The 16,650-nt window shown below is 44.4% G+C and overlaps 1 protein-coding gene across 8 annotated transcripts in view; it reads left to right on the top strand.

The window, feature by feature from the left end:
- STRN3 (striatin 3) overlaps positions 1-16,650 on the top strand; it is a 100,923-nt gene that overhangs the window by 36,509 nt on the left and 47,764 nt on the right. For 7 of the 8 annotated variants that reach the window (XM_073348945.1, XM_073348944.1, XM_073348943.1 and 4 more), the window contains exons 2-3: positions 11,126-11,229; positions 12,654-12,727. In XM_073348945.1, coding sequence (XP_073205046.1) covers positions 11,126-11,229; positions 12,654-12,727 — 178 coding nt within the window. Of the gene's footprint in view, positions 1-4,077; positions 4,103-11,125; positions 11,230-12,653; positions 12,728-16,650 lie in introns of those variants that run through there. The other variant, XM_073348948.1, reaches the window with a different exon arrangement.

The raw sequence follows: 16,650 nt of genomic DNA, 5'->3' as shown, positions 1-16,650 counted from the left end.
ATTATATAATGGTGGTATTCCCATATTACAGAGAGGGATCTGAGGAAGAGAGATTAAGACCAAAATTGTCAAGTGTCCACTAATTTTGGGGCCTGACTTTTCGGAGTACTTACCATTTTTATGGTATCTCAGAAGTTCAGTGCATATCTCCAGTTGACTTCAGTTGCTGAACTGCTGCAAATCTGGCTTGATGTGTCGCACTGGGCACCAAGAAAATGAGGACTGGACAATTAGTGGCTGACTTTGAAATGTTTGGTTTAAGTGACTTGCCCAGCGTCTTGCAGAAACTCTGAGGCATAGTCAGGGATAGAATCAGATTCTCTAGTGTGGCATTCAAACTACCTTAATCATAAAAGACCATATTTTCTCTTTTTGCAGTCCCCTGCCTCATTCATTACACACCTTCCAAACTGTGCAGCAAATAAGGCAAGGGTCTGACAAACAGCAGCCTTGCTTGCTACACAACCTTGATTCTTCCACAGAGCACTGTCCATCCTAGAAAGTGATGAGAATCACACTTTACAAAAAGAAAAGGAGTACTTGTGGCACCTTAGAGACTAACAAATTTATTTGAGCATAAGCTTTCGTGAGCTACAGCTCACTTCATCAGATGCATTCAGTGGAAAACTTGATAGATTTCCACTCCATATGGCTAAATTCAGTGCCTTGCATAATGACAGGTTTCAGAGTAGCAGCCGTGTTAGTCTGTATTCGCAAAAAGAAAAGGAGTACTTGTGGCACCTTAGAGACTAACAAAGGTGACACAAGTACTCCTTTTCTTTTTGCTAATACAGACTAACACAGCTGGTACTCTGAAATGCTTTACAAAATGGATTTCACTGTTTATAGCAGAGAAATGTAGAGACTTAAGACATATGGGTTCAGTTTTTCTAGAGAGGAATGTGCTCTTGTTGTTTATACTCTTCTATTCTTGTGCCCCCAGCCTGTTCCTGTCCCCTTCTGTGCCTATCCTGGACATGGTTCTGGACCCCCTCCATCTTTGCTTCAACCCCCAGCTCCCTTTTTTCTGTGCTCCTATATACCCTTCCAAAATCCCATGGCTGCAGCCCCATCTCTATGCATCTGTTTATCCCTCTCTGCTTCCCCCAACCCTCATGTCTCCAACTTCTTCTCCTGACCTGCTACTATTGTCCCACTGTTCTCACACCGCTGTATTCTTGTTAGTCTGCATCCTCCTTTGTCCTCCACCTGAGCGGATGAAGGAACATTTTCTCTCCTGTGCTCTTAATCTCCCTGCTTTTGGTTTCCTTGCTTGGCGTCATAGTATGGGAGATCTCAAAATCCAAGAGCAACAGCAGTATTGCCAATGCAAAGTGTCTAAAAATCATGATAGGTTCCAAAAAACGAGATTGGCTTAAAACTCAGATTTATATATATATATATATATATATATATATATATATATATATTCTTTGTTTTAAGACTGTGGTGTGAGTGCTTACATGCAAAATTGAGAGTGGTAGGTTTTTTTATTTGCCTTCTGATATTGGACTTAAGGTTCATGTTTTCGAGTTCTTTTCCTCGGCCATGAGAGCTAGGTGTTTTGTTTTTTTAAATAAAAGCTTAGATTCTCAGGTGGTAATCTGATTCTGGCAACTGTGGTTTTAAGAAAAACACCAAATATTGTGGGACTTATGATAGATCTGCAAGAGTTTGCAATTCTGGTACTGTATTCATAGAATAGAATCCTAGAATATCAGGTTTGGAAGGGACCTCAGGAGGTCATCTAGCCCAACCCCCTGCTTAAAGCAGGACCAATCCCCAACTAAATCATCCCAGCCAGGGCTTTGTCAAGCCTGACCTTTTTTTCAGTTCATAATTTTGTATTTCTCTTGCACTGTATTTTAAAGACAGCAGTTGTTTAGATAACACATCTGTTTAAAATACTATGCTCACGAAAGCTTACGCTCAAATAAATATGTTAGTCTCTAAGGTGCCACAAGTACTCCTTTTCTTTTTGCAGATACAGACTGACACGGCTGCTACTCTGAAACCTGTCAGTATGCAAACATTAATTATTCCTTTTTCTGTTCAGATATTTGTTCTTAAACTTTTGAGTTTGAGGGGCTTTTTTGAGCCTGGCGAAGGGCTGAGCAGGTCTCTTTTATGGTTATCCCAGTGTACCAAGAAATATATCTGTACCAGAGCAGTATTAGAAAAATTCAGCAGGACTTCTTTTGCTTAATTCCACAGTATAAATTAATCTAAATTAAAATTCATCATTGTGGTTTAACTGTAGGATCCAGTAGATAGAGATGAAAAGATGCAAACTCTTCCTGGTTCTGCTGCAGCATAGAGTAGATGCCAGGTGCCTATCTTCATCTCCCTCCATTTTTGTCTAATTTGGTATGATCTTAGTGCCCCAGAGGAGACCAAGGACATTTACACATTTTGTTCCTTTGGAAACTTGTAGACAGCTTTCTCAGTAGCAAATCTCCTGTAGACATTCCCTCTGTTGGAACCCCAAGGGAGGTTAGTGTCTTTAAGCTACCATCTAGGCACTACACTTCCTTGGTCCAGGACAGAGGCTCATTATATGAGCAGTTGAAAGTGCTGCAGAATCCTCCTGCAGAATTCAACAGGCTTATCATGTAATATGGGAATGTTCAAGGAGGGAGCAAAATCAGCCAAATAAGGGAAAAAATCTAGAGCAGGTTTATTGCAAGAAGCCAGGTTCTCTCAAGCCACGAACATTTTTTTTGTTCTCATTCCAAACTATGAATGGCTTGGGCAGGACTTTCTTAATCAGATCTAACAAGAAATTGAGACTTTATCCTTGAGAATTGCAAACAGTCCTCAACTAAATGTTCTCATTTTTGTAGGAAAGACTAATTTGAGATTTGTTGTGTCTTCAAGTGCTGGTTTCTGTGTGTATTCCACATATGGATATGCCTGCACACCATGCGCCTGAGACTGGAAAATCTTCCAAATAGTGTCCCTTTGATCTGCACCCTAGAACACCAAGAGTGTAAGGGGAGGTGAGTCAGACCAACCACCTCTCTAGTTCCTTCTTAGTATCACATGGCCTGACTTGGAATCCTCTGTATCTGGAGTTATCCTCACATCCGCCTTCATCTCTGTAAATATATTTGTATTTAGTTGTTAGTAGTTTTTATCATGTTTTATAGTACTTCATATAGTTAGTGCAGCTTAGTTTTTCCCCACTTCAAGGACCATCTCCTTTTCCCCTTCCCTTTTGGGAGTAGGACTATGCCCAGCATTCTGCCCTCCTTTTTGGTAAGCAATAACCACCAGTGCGGCCTTTGCTTTCTTGGGATGGCTCATCTGTCTGCCAAGTGTAGTATCTGTCTCTCCTTCCCACCCTGGACCCAAGAGTAAGATCTCAGACTGAGGAAGCACCTCATGGAGAAAGCCATGAGACCCCAATCAGATCCAGGCCAGAGATTCTCCCTTCTACATCAGCATCAGTCCTTGAGCAGCACGTCTCCAAGCACAAACTCTAGAATAGAGGCTGGATCAGATAAATCTAAAGACTTAGTGTCCTGAGAGGAAGTGGCACTTTCACAGACACAAAAACAGATCCTTCTTTAAGCCTGCTTCTAGAGAAGGGATCCCTCCCTGACTTCTTTCAAGTCTGGTGAGCCTTTGTGCTCAGGTCCCAAGGCCTTTGTGCTCAGGTCCCAAGGTTTCACTAAGCCTCCTGACCATGAAGGGAAAGTGTGCAGGAGCAGAGGTCCAACAGTACTAGCCCTGGTACTGATTGTCCCATCTTCACCATTCTTACCTGATGACTATAGGCAATATCAAGAACTATTGCAGAGGGTGGTAGCATTACTTCAGATCCCATTAGAAGTTCAAAATAGGTAGCACAAGATTTTGGATATCCTGCAGCCCATTCAGGCAGTTCTCCCAGTGAATGAGACTGTTTAGAGTAATATGGCTTAGACCAGCAATGTGTACCCCAGCTTCTAAAAGGGCTGTGATGGGCAGAATTCTTGTTCACTGACACAGCTCCCAATTCCCTAATATTACAGACAACCACAGGAAAGATCCAGGCAGCAGCACTCTAAGACCACCCTGTGGACAAAGAGCTACACACCTGGACCTTCTTGGGAGGAAGGTACTGTATTTTCATCCACCAGCCTCCAGTTCAGAATTTCTAACTACCAGGCCCTGGTGGTAAAATATGATTTTTCTGAACTAATCAAAGTTCCTGGAGGTCAGAAATAAAGTCCCACAGAATGACAGGGCTCAATTCCAAGCCCTCGTTGAGGAAGGTAGACTTGGGGTAAAATCTCGTTGCAAGCTGCAGTGGACGCAGCTGATACTGCATCAAGATGTATGCTGACCGCAGTAGTAATACAGCGACAGTCATGGCTTCGCTTTTTGGGGTTTCCCAGGGAGGTTCAGAACCCCATTGTGGACTTCTCCATTCCCTGGGCATGTATACCCCAGCCCTGAAAAGGAAGAATTACAAACAGGTCTATAAACCAAAGCCTCTTCCACAGCCTTTCTACCACTAGTGACCATATGAACTGCCACATAAGTGTCAAAGGGTACAAAGGCCAACATATGCATCCCCATCTATCTTGACGAGAGCCAACCAGTCTCATCAGCTAAAGGTTACATTTGATGGGATGCTTGAGTTGTGACCTACCAATGGTGCCATCCCCACTTGTTTCTGAAGTCCACTTCGGTGGCCAGTTATTGTAGTTTGCCCACAACCGGAGGGCTATAGCAATGGACAAGCAGGTACTAGATATCATTCACTTCGACTGCACTGTCAAGTTTTTCTTCACCTACAAAAATCCCTTTCCAGACCCTCTTCACGGACAACTCTCACAAGAAGATCCTCTGAAAGGATGGAGGTGGGCTCTCCCCTCTCTCAAGGAACTATAGAGCAAGTGTTGCCTCAGCATCAAGGGAAAAGGTTCTACTCAGCTATTTCATAGTTCCCAAGAAAAAGGGAGGATAGAGGCCAATTTTCAACCTACATCACCTAAATATTTTTATTTCTCGTCAGTAATTCATTTCTTGAAAAAAGACGTGGTTTACAGCTCTTGTCACAAAATTTACTTTCATGTGGACATCCACTCATCCCCAGAATATTCCTTAGGTTTCTGACAGGACAGGAACACTATGAGTTCTGTTTGGTCTGTCAACAGAACCTAGAGTTTTCATAAAGGTATTCAGTGGTGGCAGCACAGATGAAACAAAACAGCTACAGTCTTCCCGTAGTTGGACAACAGACTTCTAACAGGCAGATCTCATCTGGAAGTTGTCTGCTACCTTGTGCTTTTCCTGTCTCCTGGCATCTTTGGGAATCTGTGTGAACATGGAAGGGTCTACTGACTCCCACACAACTCATAGACTTTATAGGGGCAGCCATGGACTTGACCACAGCAAATGCCCATCTCCTTAAGGACAGTGTTAAGGGTTTTCCCTTCGCCCTTCCCCTGGCTCTTGTCACGAAGACAGAAAGCAGAAGACCAGAAGTCCAAAGGGCAGGCAACACAGTGTTTATTGGGATTAATCAAGCAAGCATATCCATAGCTCTGCACATCGGTAGAGCCTTTTTTCCCAGTGTCCCCCTCTCCTTCCTTAGCAGGCATAATTATACTTGGAGTGCACACCTTTGGTCCCACCCCTTACATTTTATGGTCATGTTCTGTTTTGGAGGGTCGTGGGTCTAGGGGTTTTAGTACCACCTCTTTTGTATCCATGGGAGCGGTAAGGAGTGAGGTTGTGCTCCAGTCAGGGACATGCATTTCTTTGGCTTTTAGTGTTTCTCCCCCATCCCCTTCATCCCTCCCAGCTGGTTGCTTGACCTTATCTTGGAAGAGGAGTTGAGGCAGGACTGTCCTTCAAGTATACGCTCATATATTAAACTCCCACTCTATTGAGCAACACTTCAAGTCTATCTCGTCTCTTTTCACCTCATCTGCTTGTGAGCAGATGTAACACACAATGTCTTTGTTCTTTATCTATACATATTAGTAAGAGTATAAGTATTAAAAAAATTAAACCCAAAATTCTATCTCAGGCTAGCAAACAGGCCCATATACTAACAGGCAGATTCCATGCCATGAGCAGTCTGATAAAGCAAGTCACTCACTAACCCTAAGCAGTCCAGATCTTTGTTTCTTTATTAGGCCACATGGCTTTCTGTACTTAAGTAACATGCACCAAGCTGCATCTCCATTATCTGCAACCCGGGGTCAAGTCAGTATATATGCCAGAGAGAGACAGTATGAACAGCATAGTGACAATCTCCAACAGTGTCAGGGCTTCACTCACCTAGTGGATAAACCCGGAGCATGTATGTGTTTTGAGTCCGTTTTTCTAACTCCCACACCTAACCTGATGATGATTACAGATGCATCTATTACAGGCTTGGGATCCCACATAGGCATCCACACAGCACAATATATGTGGACACCTTGGGAAGTCAGGACACATATTAGTCTCCTGGAACTAAGAGTAGTCAGACAGGTCTGCAATGCATTCTTCCCACTCACATGATCCCGTCATAGCCAGATAATGCCAGATAACATGACTGTCTTCTAGCTAAACGAACAGGAGGGGCAAAATTTCTCCCACTGTGCATATAGGTGGTCAACTTATGGAACTGGTGAATCTAGAACCTCATCAATTTTTGCAGGGTACAATTTCTCCCCACACTCAGAACACGCTGGTGGACGGCCTCAGTCCACCTGGGAAAACATCTGTATGGACAGCTGGGTTTTAGATATTACTCATTTTGATTGTCATACAATTTCAGGTTATCCACCCTTACCATTTATCTTCCCTCTCCTTTTTCAGGGACCCCTTTCACTAACTGCTTCTACGAGAGGGATTTCAATTCCTGTTAGAACTTGGAGCTATAGAAGAAGTTTCCTTTTAATTAGAAAGAAAAGGTTTTTATTCTCATGTTTTCCTTCTACCATAAATAAAATGGAGACAGTCAGATCAGTCTAGATTTGAGACAACTCAACGCTTTTCAGAATGTTGACTCTTGTTGCTATACTTTCGAAAACTCTGCTGTATTGGTTTGCTACTGTGGATCTGCTTAATACATATTTTCATATCTCCATCCATCCTGCTCCCAAAAAATTTCTAAGATTTGTGATAGAAACGGCCCATTATCAGTACATAATATTCGGCTCCAAGTGTCTTGACGAAGTGTCTGGTTGAAGTGACTTGATATCAGAACTGGACAACTGTTCATCCGGACTTAGCATCCCTGTATCTGATGGTCTGGATGTTAGCTGCTTGAATGCGGCTGAGAAAATCTGTTCTCAAGAAGTTCAGGGCATTTTAATAAATAGCAAAAAAAACTTTCCACTGGAACTACTAACAACTCTAATTGGAAAAGATTTGATGCTTTGAATAGATTATTTCCCTTTTCTATGCTGATTTTTCCTTTCATTTTAGATTACCTTCTGTCCTTAAAATCCTCTGGGTTTATCACGTAGTTCTGTTAAAGTGAATCTAGCTTCAGTATCTGCCTGTCATCCTAAGATTAATGGTTTTAATATATTTTTCTCATTCTATTTCAAAAAGATTTCTTAAGGGTCTACTTCAAGTGTTTCCCCTATAAAGGATCCATCTGCTCTATGGTATCTGAATATTGTGTTGTCAAGTTTAATGAAAACCCTGTTTGAGCCATTTGCTACCTGTCTGTTAAGTCTTCTATCCATGAAAAGTGTTTTGAGTAGTGATTATTTCTGCCCATGGTGTGGGTGGAATTAATTCTTTGATACCAGGTCCTCCCAATAAGCTTTTTCATGGCAGATAAAGTTTCATTAAGGTCTCATCTGAGTTTCCTGTGTAAATTGTGTCTGAGTTTCATGTTAATCTTACCTTAGACTTCAATTCCTCGTATGCCGCTGACACATCAGGCAGTCCAGTTCCAGTGGTGTTTGCTTTTCCTAATCTTGGATGAATATCTTTATCACAGCCACCTTCAAATATCATCACCCTCCCCACATAGCAGAACTCTTCTACCTGTTAGATTTCTTTTCCATCCATGTACATCTTTGCATCTGTTGTTCAGTTTCCTATCTTCATAATCTTGGTTTTCTCTGCATTTATTTCCAGTCCATTTTTTACAGTTCCCTATTCCTACCTCTAATGTAATGGCAGTCATTCCATTTGATGTCATACTTAGTAAAGCAATGTCATTAGCAAAGTCAAGATCATGTATCTCATCTCTGGTAATTCATTTTACACCATTCATGATGTCTTTTGTTTCCCAGTTCATCGCCAAGTCTATTGCTAATGCAAAGAGAATTGGTGATAATTTACACCGTAATCTGACTCCAGTCACACGCTCGAGCCACTCACCCAGTCCTGTATCCTATCTTACTGCACATCCACTTCTGTCACATAAACTCCTTACTATGTTGATCAGCTTGTCTGGCACCCCATAGCTTCTAGCAGTATTGAAGGCTGTAGAGTCAGAAGAAGCAGCACAGAGGGGAGACATCAAGCAGCTCTAAAGAATAGTGAAAGACTTCTCAGGAAGGACCAGACCATCAGGGACACCCATGGCCAGATGTTGAAAATTCATGGAGAACAGTCAGATGATGGAAAGAACATTTCCATTCTGTATTAAATTGTCCAGAGCCAACGATCATTCACGGGTTTGAGAGAAATGCCAGTGCTAAATTAGAAATAGAAGAGGTACCAAGAACACCTGATTTTAAAGCAGCCATCAAAAGCCTCAAACAGGAGACAGCTCCTGATATTTGACAGAATTCAAACTGGTATGAAAGGTGAAGTTCTGAATGAGCAGCTAACAAAACTCTGTAATGAAATATGGGTGAAAGAATAAGGGCCCAAGACTGGAAATCCTCATGGCATTGCAAAAAAAAAAAAAAAAAAGGGAGGGGGGGTGATCTAAATTAAACAAACTGGAAAGGTATTGTACTGCTATCAGTCTCAGGCAAAGTATTGGCTGCTGTTATGCTGAGTACAATGAAGAAAGCCGTGAATGAAATATTACAAGAACAGGCTGGGTTCTGTCCAGAGAGATCATGTTGTGACTGGATATTCACTGTTTGACAGATCATCAAAAACTATTGCTTGGCAAAAACTCATCCTAATTATGGTGACGAGCTGATTAATTTACCAATATCTTGTTCAAAATCTTGCGCTAATAGAGAGAACTCCATACTTTTTATATGTAGATAGAGCTTTCGCTTTCTCTCTGAAGAGGACTTCATCTTTTAGGGTTTCTTCCAAATCATTTTGTGACACATGCTGACAGAGTTAAAGGTTAAACCAGTTTCTTCTCAAACACTTTTGAACTGGATTTTGTGATGTACCATATTGTGCTGTCACTTTTGTGGTTGGGATCCTTTGTCAGTAGTTAAGGCACATTGTACAAGAGCACAAGCTGCTTCTGTAGCTGCTTTTAATAATACAAATTTCAAAAGATGAGATAAGGCAGCCACATGATCTTCTATTCATACTTTAAGGAAACATCATGCAGTTGGCCAGGTAATTGTAGGAGATGCAGCCTTGGGTAGAGCACTACTTGAACTCTTACATGAATACAGATCTAATATCCACCTCCATCTTTAACTGTTTTCTGTCTCCAAGAGTGGAAGACACATTGTGACATTCTGTACCTTGGGGGAGTGTACTGTAACTCCCATATTCCTCATTTTCATATAACCGTGATCTTACATATAAAGCATGCCTTGTAAGGTATCGGGGAAAGGTTATGATCTGCTGAAGGTCATTTCTCTATCTATATATGTGTATCATTAATGCATATGAAGCTATGAGAATTGTGTTGTATGGTGGTCACTAAAGCATGCTGAAAGTTGGGGAATCAGCCAGATATTAGCTCCCCAGAGGCAACAGCAAGGAAAGTAACCAACACCGGGGCAGGGTGTCAAACAACTGATCCATAGTCATTATCCAGCAAGGGACCTACAATGCAATGACTCACCTGCATGAGGCCACACCAGGGAAATTGCTCAACCTTGCTTGAAGAGACTCGGCAATGCCCTCCAGACATGCCTGGGCTTGTGCTCGCCAAACATGTGGAATGAGAGTATAAAACAGAGTGGACACATACTGGGCTCTTCTCCTGCCCCCACCTATGCTGCAAGCAACCAAGACACTGAGAAGAAGACAAGACTCCAACAAAGGAAATTGGCCCAGATTTAAGGAACAAACCTGTATATTAAGGACTGCAGTATCTAGTGGGGTGAGAAAAACTGCTCAATCTAGTTGCTGCCCAGTCTAATAGGGTTGAGAGTTTAGACTGCATGCTTATATTTTCTTTTCTTTTGGTAACCCTCTGGCTTGTTATGCTTTGACTTATAATCTCTTAACATCTATTTGTTTGTTCTACCTGAAGCAATGCATTTTGTATGAAGCGAGTCAGAGACTCCCCTTGGGAGAACAAGCCTGGTACATATCAATTTCTTTGTTAAATTGACGAACTCATATAAGCTTACAGCCTCCAGTGGGCATAATTGGACACTGCAAGAGGGAGGTTCCTAGGCTTGTATCTGCAACTGGAGATATTGGCTAATGTCATTCGCTTGCAAGTAGCTGCGAGCAGCTTACATGCCAGAGTCTGTGCGTGAAGAGCCCGGGAGTGGGGGCTCTCACAGCAGAGCAGGGTAAGGCTGGCTCGCAGAGTCAAGGATTGAAATGGCCTAGCAGATCACCGGTCTAGATAACACCAGAGGGGAACGTCACACATATAAACAACTCGAATGAAGAAGAAGAGATTACTTGTTCTTTGAGATGTGCTGTCTGTGTATTCAACAACCTGGCCTGTCTCCCCTCTATTTGAAGTCCTTAGGTCCTTCCTCAGTTCAAATCTTCTAAGTGTTTGGTCTGCCTTGCACTTGTATGCCTTTGGATGTGTAGCATTAAAACATTCAGTGAAGCAAATATTTGTCACCAATTCTTTCAGCTACAAGGATTAAAACTAAATATTACCAAAACAAACTCTTGTCATTCACAAAAAGAAAAGGAGTACTTGTGGCACCTTAGAGACTAACCAATTTATTTGAGCATGAGCTTTCGTGAGCTACAGTTCATTCAGTGAACTAGATTGTGTTTATCTGAACTTCAGGTGAATGGAACAAAACAAATCTACCTTTTGTGTTTTCAGGCTCGGATAGCTTTTCTACAAGGAGAAAGAAAAGGTCAAGAAAACTTGAAGAAAGATTTAGTAAGAAGAATAAAAATGTTAGAATATGCATTAAAACAAGAAAGGTATGTATGCATGTTCATTCAATTTTTATCTGTGCTGAAAGAGACTTTACAAAACAGAGGGTAATTTCTTTACATTTAAACACTTAGCCCAAGGTACGGGGAAGGGACATTGGGAACACTTCAGAGAACTTGAGTAAATTCTTCATTTCTTTGCCATCAGTTTGGTCTAAACTGAAATTTAGTCTGAGAAATAGTCTGCAATTCCTAAGTATCCTACTGACAAAATCCTTAAAACTGAAAGCCGTTTTTTTTTAAAACTGGCTGTTTCGCTGGCCTACCGAAATAGAATTTTGTAGTTCTGCTGCTGCCACAATAGCCGTCAAATAACAGTTTTCAAAGTTGAATATTATGATGTATGAAGAAATGTTGGTATAATATCCTGTGTGAGTAGATATTAAACACAAAGAACGTTGTCTCTCCTGTGGTGAGAATAAAGAAGGTGTTGGGAGGAGGCCATGGGGAAGTAGTCCAGAGAGTTGTAGCTGTCACGCAGCTGTTACAGGAGCCACTGTAGACAGCTACAATCCACAGGGCCCTGGGCTGGAACCTGGAGTAGAGGGCGGACCCGGGTTCCCCCCATCCCCACAACTTCCTACTTGATACCGGAGGAGTTGACCTGAACTGTGGGTTCCACCAGAGGGGAAGGTCTCTGGCCTGTTCCCCAATCCACTAGATGGATCAGCAGAGACTGCGGGGATTGTTCTTCTTCCTTTTCCCCATGCTGGCCAGTGATGAGGCTAACGGAGTGAATGGCAGATTTGGGCCACGAAAGTGGCCAAACTGAGGGCTGCTGTGAACCTCTGAGGCAAGCAAATCTGCCAATAAGCGTAGGACCCACCAAGGCAGAGGAGAAACTTTGTCACAATATATAAATACTCCAACCTATTGTATAGATCTTCAGTAACCCCAAACTATATTTGACTACCACAGTCAACCCAGATATATTTATCCATGCAAGTCCTTGACCTCTTTAGGCTAATTTTAAATAAGTTTTTTTTAAAGAAGAAAAATGTGTTCAATTTAAATTTTTAAAGTTTCAATTTTTTAAATAAATCCTTGACTTTATCCATCCTGACTAGATTGAACAGCCTGAAAAGCTTTTTACCTACTGACACATAAAATAAAATCCTTCATAAATAACAAATAAGTTCTCAAATACAGTTTCTTTATTAATAAAATTTTGGGGTACATGGGGTTATGAGAGAAAAACATTGAAAGTATGCTTTTGAAAATGTTTGACTTTTCAATGATTTTTCAGTAATTATCCAAACAGAAGTATTGAAATATATATTCTATATCTAAATATAGATATAAATATCTATAGATCTATTCTATAGCTAAACATGTTTATTAAATTGTAATATTAAGAGGTGTTTGAGTTAAGAAATTATTTTTTTTATATACCAATTATGCTTAATTTTCAGGGCAAAATATCATAAATTAAAATATGGCACAGAACTGAACCAAGGTGACTTGAAAATGCCAACTTTTGAATCAGGTAACTTCTTTGTAAATTTCACGTTTTTCATTCTTTTGCTATCTGCTTTTTTTAGATTTGCTATTTATGCAACTCTTAATAGTTGCCATAATGTGCACAGTCATTAATAACAAAAGTTCTTCTTCGAGTGCTTGCTCATAACCATTCCATTCTAGCGGTGTACGCGCTCACATGCGTGGTTGTCGGAGATTTTTTGCCTTAGTGGTATCCGTAGGGTCGCTTATGCATCAGTATATCAGGTGCCGCTGACCCTAGGGCCTCAATTCCTTCTTACCACCTGTGGTGGTTACTTGGAGTGCCTTCCCTTCCATTGCAAGAGCTAGCGTTTTTCGTCTGTTGTCTTGGAGACTTAGGGCCTTGTAAATAGTTTTGTTCATAATAGTTAACTGTTAGGATCCCAACGGAGACTTCACCCCAGGCAGGGCAAGCCCCAGTCTCTCAGGTTTAAGCCCTGCGTGGACTGCAATAGGCCTGTGCCTGTAAGTGACTCCCATAGCAGCTGCCTCAGGTGCTTAGGGGAGTCACACATTAGAGACATGTGCTGAATTTGTAAGAACTTCCGGCCCTGCATGCAAAAAGAGTGAGAGATTTGGTTTCAGGCTCTCCTCATGGAGTCCCCCCTGTGTCCAGCCTCCGTGCAGCCCCAACAGGAATCTACAAGTACCTCTGCCTCAGTGCGCCCCTGCCACCAGCCTGCGCCTGGCACCGTTCCCTGTTGCCAGTGCGCAAAAAGAAGTCTAAAACCCCGGCACCAAGCAAAAAGGGCCATTGGGCAAAGTATCCGCTTCGGGACGTCTGGCCACTCTGGAGCCATTTGCTTGCACCCCTCCAACTGGGGCTCTTAGTCCTGTGAAAGGTCCACTGCCGATGCCCAGGAGCGGCATAGGACCCAAAACCCTGGCAGCACAGACACCTTCACAGGCTCCTCTGGAGCAAGAGAGCATTGCCATAGGAATCAGCATGTGATACAGCATGTACCATAGGAATCGGCAAAGGCTTCCCACACACGCAAGTCAGATGCAAAGACCCCTCAGGGGGGCAGTGGAGCGCCACCGATTCCCTGAAATGAAGCAGTGCTCTCCACTTCCGTGCCGCAGGTCGCCAGAGCCTGGACACCTGGGGGTTTGTCCTTGGTCACCGGTGCCACGTTCCTGTTTGCCACCGCCTTGACACGGATCGCCTAGAGCAAGATGCCGGTCGCCATACTACCTACGCCACTCACCCTCCTGCAGATCATTTTCTAGGCTCAGGTCCCGGTCGCCCACATCGTGGGAACGCTCCCTGTCGTGTCTCTGGTCCCCTCAATACTGTTACTGATCACCTTCCTCCAGCGTCAGTCCCTAACAGCAATGGCCAGCAAGCAGACCCAGGCGTTGACAGCCCCACCGTGGTCACCAGAAGGGGATTTCTCTGGCACGGAAGCCCAGTTCAGCCCCTCATCGAGTATGCACCAGTGCGAATGAGCACCTGAGGCTGCGTTGGTGGTGCTGAGCCCGTGGCTGGCGCAGTGGCCTTATTGGGGGTGCATGGAGAATGCCAGTTGTGGCAATGCCTCCTACTCACCTCTCATTGGCTGTTGCCTCGGAGCAGCAGCTGGTGGCACCAGCGGCACTGGGATCAGTGCACAAGGCATTTCAGATGATTGGAGTAGAGGGAAGGGCATCCACCCCTTCCACTCCGTGGGGGAAGATGCCCTGGAACCTCCCCTGATGGTGCAATAATTGTCCTCATCCCCAGATGATGTGTTTGCGGACCCTCGAGGGCAAGCCCGCTGGGCGATTTCAAGAATATCAGGCCCTGCTGTGTCAGGTGGCCAAGAACTTGGGCCTGGAGGTAGAGGAAAAGGCTGAGCAGATGGACACCTTGTTTAACGACCTGTCAGCCTCTGCACCAACGCGTGTTGCACTACCGGTGCACGACAGTGCCCTTAAGGGTCTCTGGCAAACTCCATCCTCATCCCTCCCACCTCAAAGAGGGCTGAAAACAAGTACTTTGTCCCAGCCAAGGGATTCGAGTACCTCTATACCTACCCTCCCCCGGGCTAGCTGGTGGTCTCTGCGGCCAATGAAAGAGGCAAACGGGCATACCAACTTGACTCCCAAAAATAGAGGCCAAATGGTTGGATCTGTTTGGGAGAAAAATATTTTCGACAGCCAGTTTGCAGTTCCGGGTGGTGAACCATCAGGCCCTCTTCGGTCGTTACAACTTACAGGACTCCATCCATAAGTTCAAGGAGTCCCTTCCACAGGGGTTGGCTCAAGAATTTGTCATCTTGGTGGAGGAGGGCACTGCGGCTGCCAGGTGCTCCCTCCAGATGGCATGGGATACAGCGGACTCGGCAGCCAGGGTGTCGCATTGGTGGTGGTGATGAGGCACAGCTCCTGGCTTCACACTGAAAGTCTCTCCCAGGAGATGCAGACGTCCATCCAGGACCTCACATTTGATAGGAACAGTCCCTCTTCAGAGCAGACTGATGTGAGACTGCATGGTCTGAAGGACACCAAAGCCATCCTTCGCTCACTGGGAATGCATACACTGCAGCCTACAAGGAAGCAGTTCCGGCCGCCCCCGCTGCCTAAGCCTTGGCAGTCTCGCCAGGGGCCTGCAAGAAGGGATGGAGATGCTAGTTTCAGCTGCATCACCCCTCTGCCTCCCACTCACCTGCGCAGCCTGGTCTGGCAAAACACTCTTGGGGGCCAGAAGCGCTCATTTTGAGGGTGCGGTCAAGAGTGATGCCCCCTGACCAGGATCCACCCCACTCTTTCCTCAACTGTCTGAGCCCCTTCTGTTCGATCTGGTCCCAAGTCACCGTGTACCCTTGGGTGCTGGGCATAGTGTCACCAGTGGCCGCTTACCTCAGACATTGAAGGGTCCAGGTCTTCCCATACCTCAACGACTGGCTCATCAAGGACAGGTCCTGGAACCAGGTGCAGAGAGACCTCGGTGTGGTGCGTTCCACCTGCCATGACCTGGGTCTGTTGATAAAAGAGAAAAAATCCACCTTAAGACTCCTCCAATGGATAGAGTTCATTAGAGCAGTTCTCGACTCCATGCAAGCCAGAGCCTTCCTCCCGGAGGCGCCTTTTCAGGCCATGTCTGATCTGATATCCCATGTGAGGAGCTGCCTGCTCACCACAGCTCTCATCTGCCTGCGGTTGTTTAGGCCACGTGGCCATCTGTACTTGTGTGGTCGGTCATGCCCAGCTCCACCTCTGGCTTCTGCAAGCGTGGCTGGCATAGGTCTACACTCCCAACAGAGTGATCTAGACTGGGTGGTCAGGCTGCCAGATCACATTCTATAGTCCCTGGATTGGTGGTTGGAGGCTGAGCCAGTATTTCAGGGAGTCCCCTTCGCGACCCTGTCCTGTCATTGACCCTGGTCTCCGATGCTTCAGATGTGGGCTGGGGAGCCCACCTGGGTGGGGTGAGCTGAACACCCAGGGCCAATGGATGCAGGACGATCTGGCCTTCCACATCAACATCAGGGAGCTCAGAGCAGTTCTCCTGGCCTGCCAGGCCTTCTTGCCCCACCTGAGGAGCAAGGCGGTGCAGGGATTCACGGACAATACTTTAGGGGGGAGGGATGGCTCAGTGGTTTGAGCATTGGCCTGCTAAACCCAGGCTTGTGAGTTCAATCCTTTAGGGGGCCATTTAGGGATCTGGGGCAAAATTTGGGGATTGGTCCTGCATTGAGCAGGGGGTTGGACTAGATGACCTCCTGAGGTCCCCACCAACCCTGATATTCTATGATCAATGTTCTATGATCACATCAACAGACAAGGTGGAGCCAGGCTGTCAGCCCTAAACCAAGAAGCTCTCAACCTTTAGCACTTCTGTGTGCTGCATGCTATTCATCTGCTAGCCGCACGCTTGCCCAACACCAAGAATGTGCTAGCAGATCACCTCAGCAGAATCTTCTCGTA

This window comes from Lepidochelys kempii, chromosome 6 (assembly GCF_965140265.1).
Source record: "Lepidochelys kempii isolate rLepKem1 chromosome 6, rLepKem1.hap2, whole genome shotgun sequence".
In the NCBI taxonomy this organism is placed as follows: domain Eukaryota; kingdom Metazoa; phylum Chordata; order Testudines; family Cheloniidae; genus Lepidochelys; species Lepidochelys kempii.
This window is presented reverse-complemented; position numbering and strand designations above follow the sequence as displayed.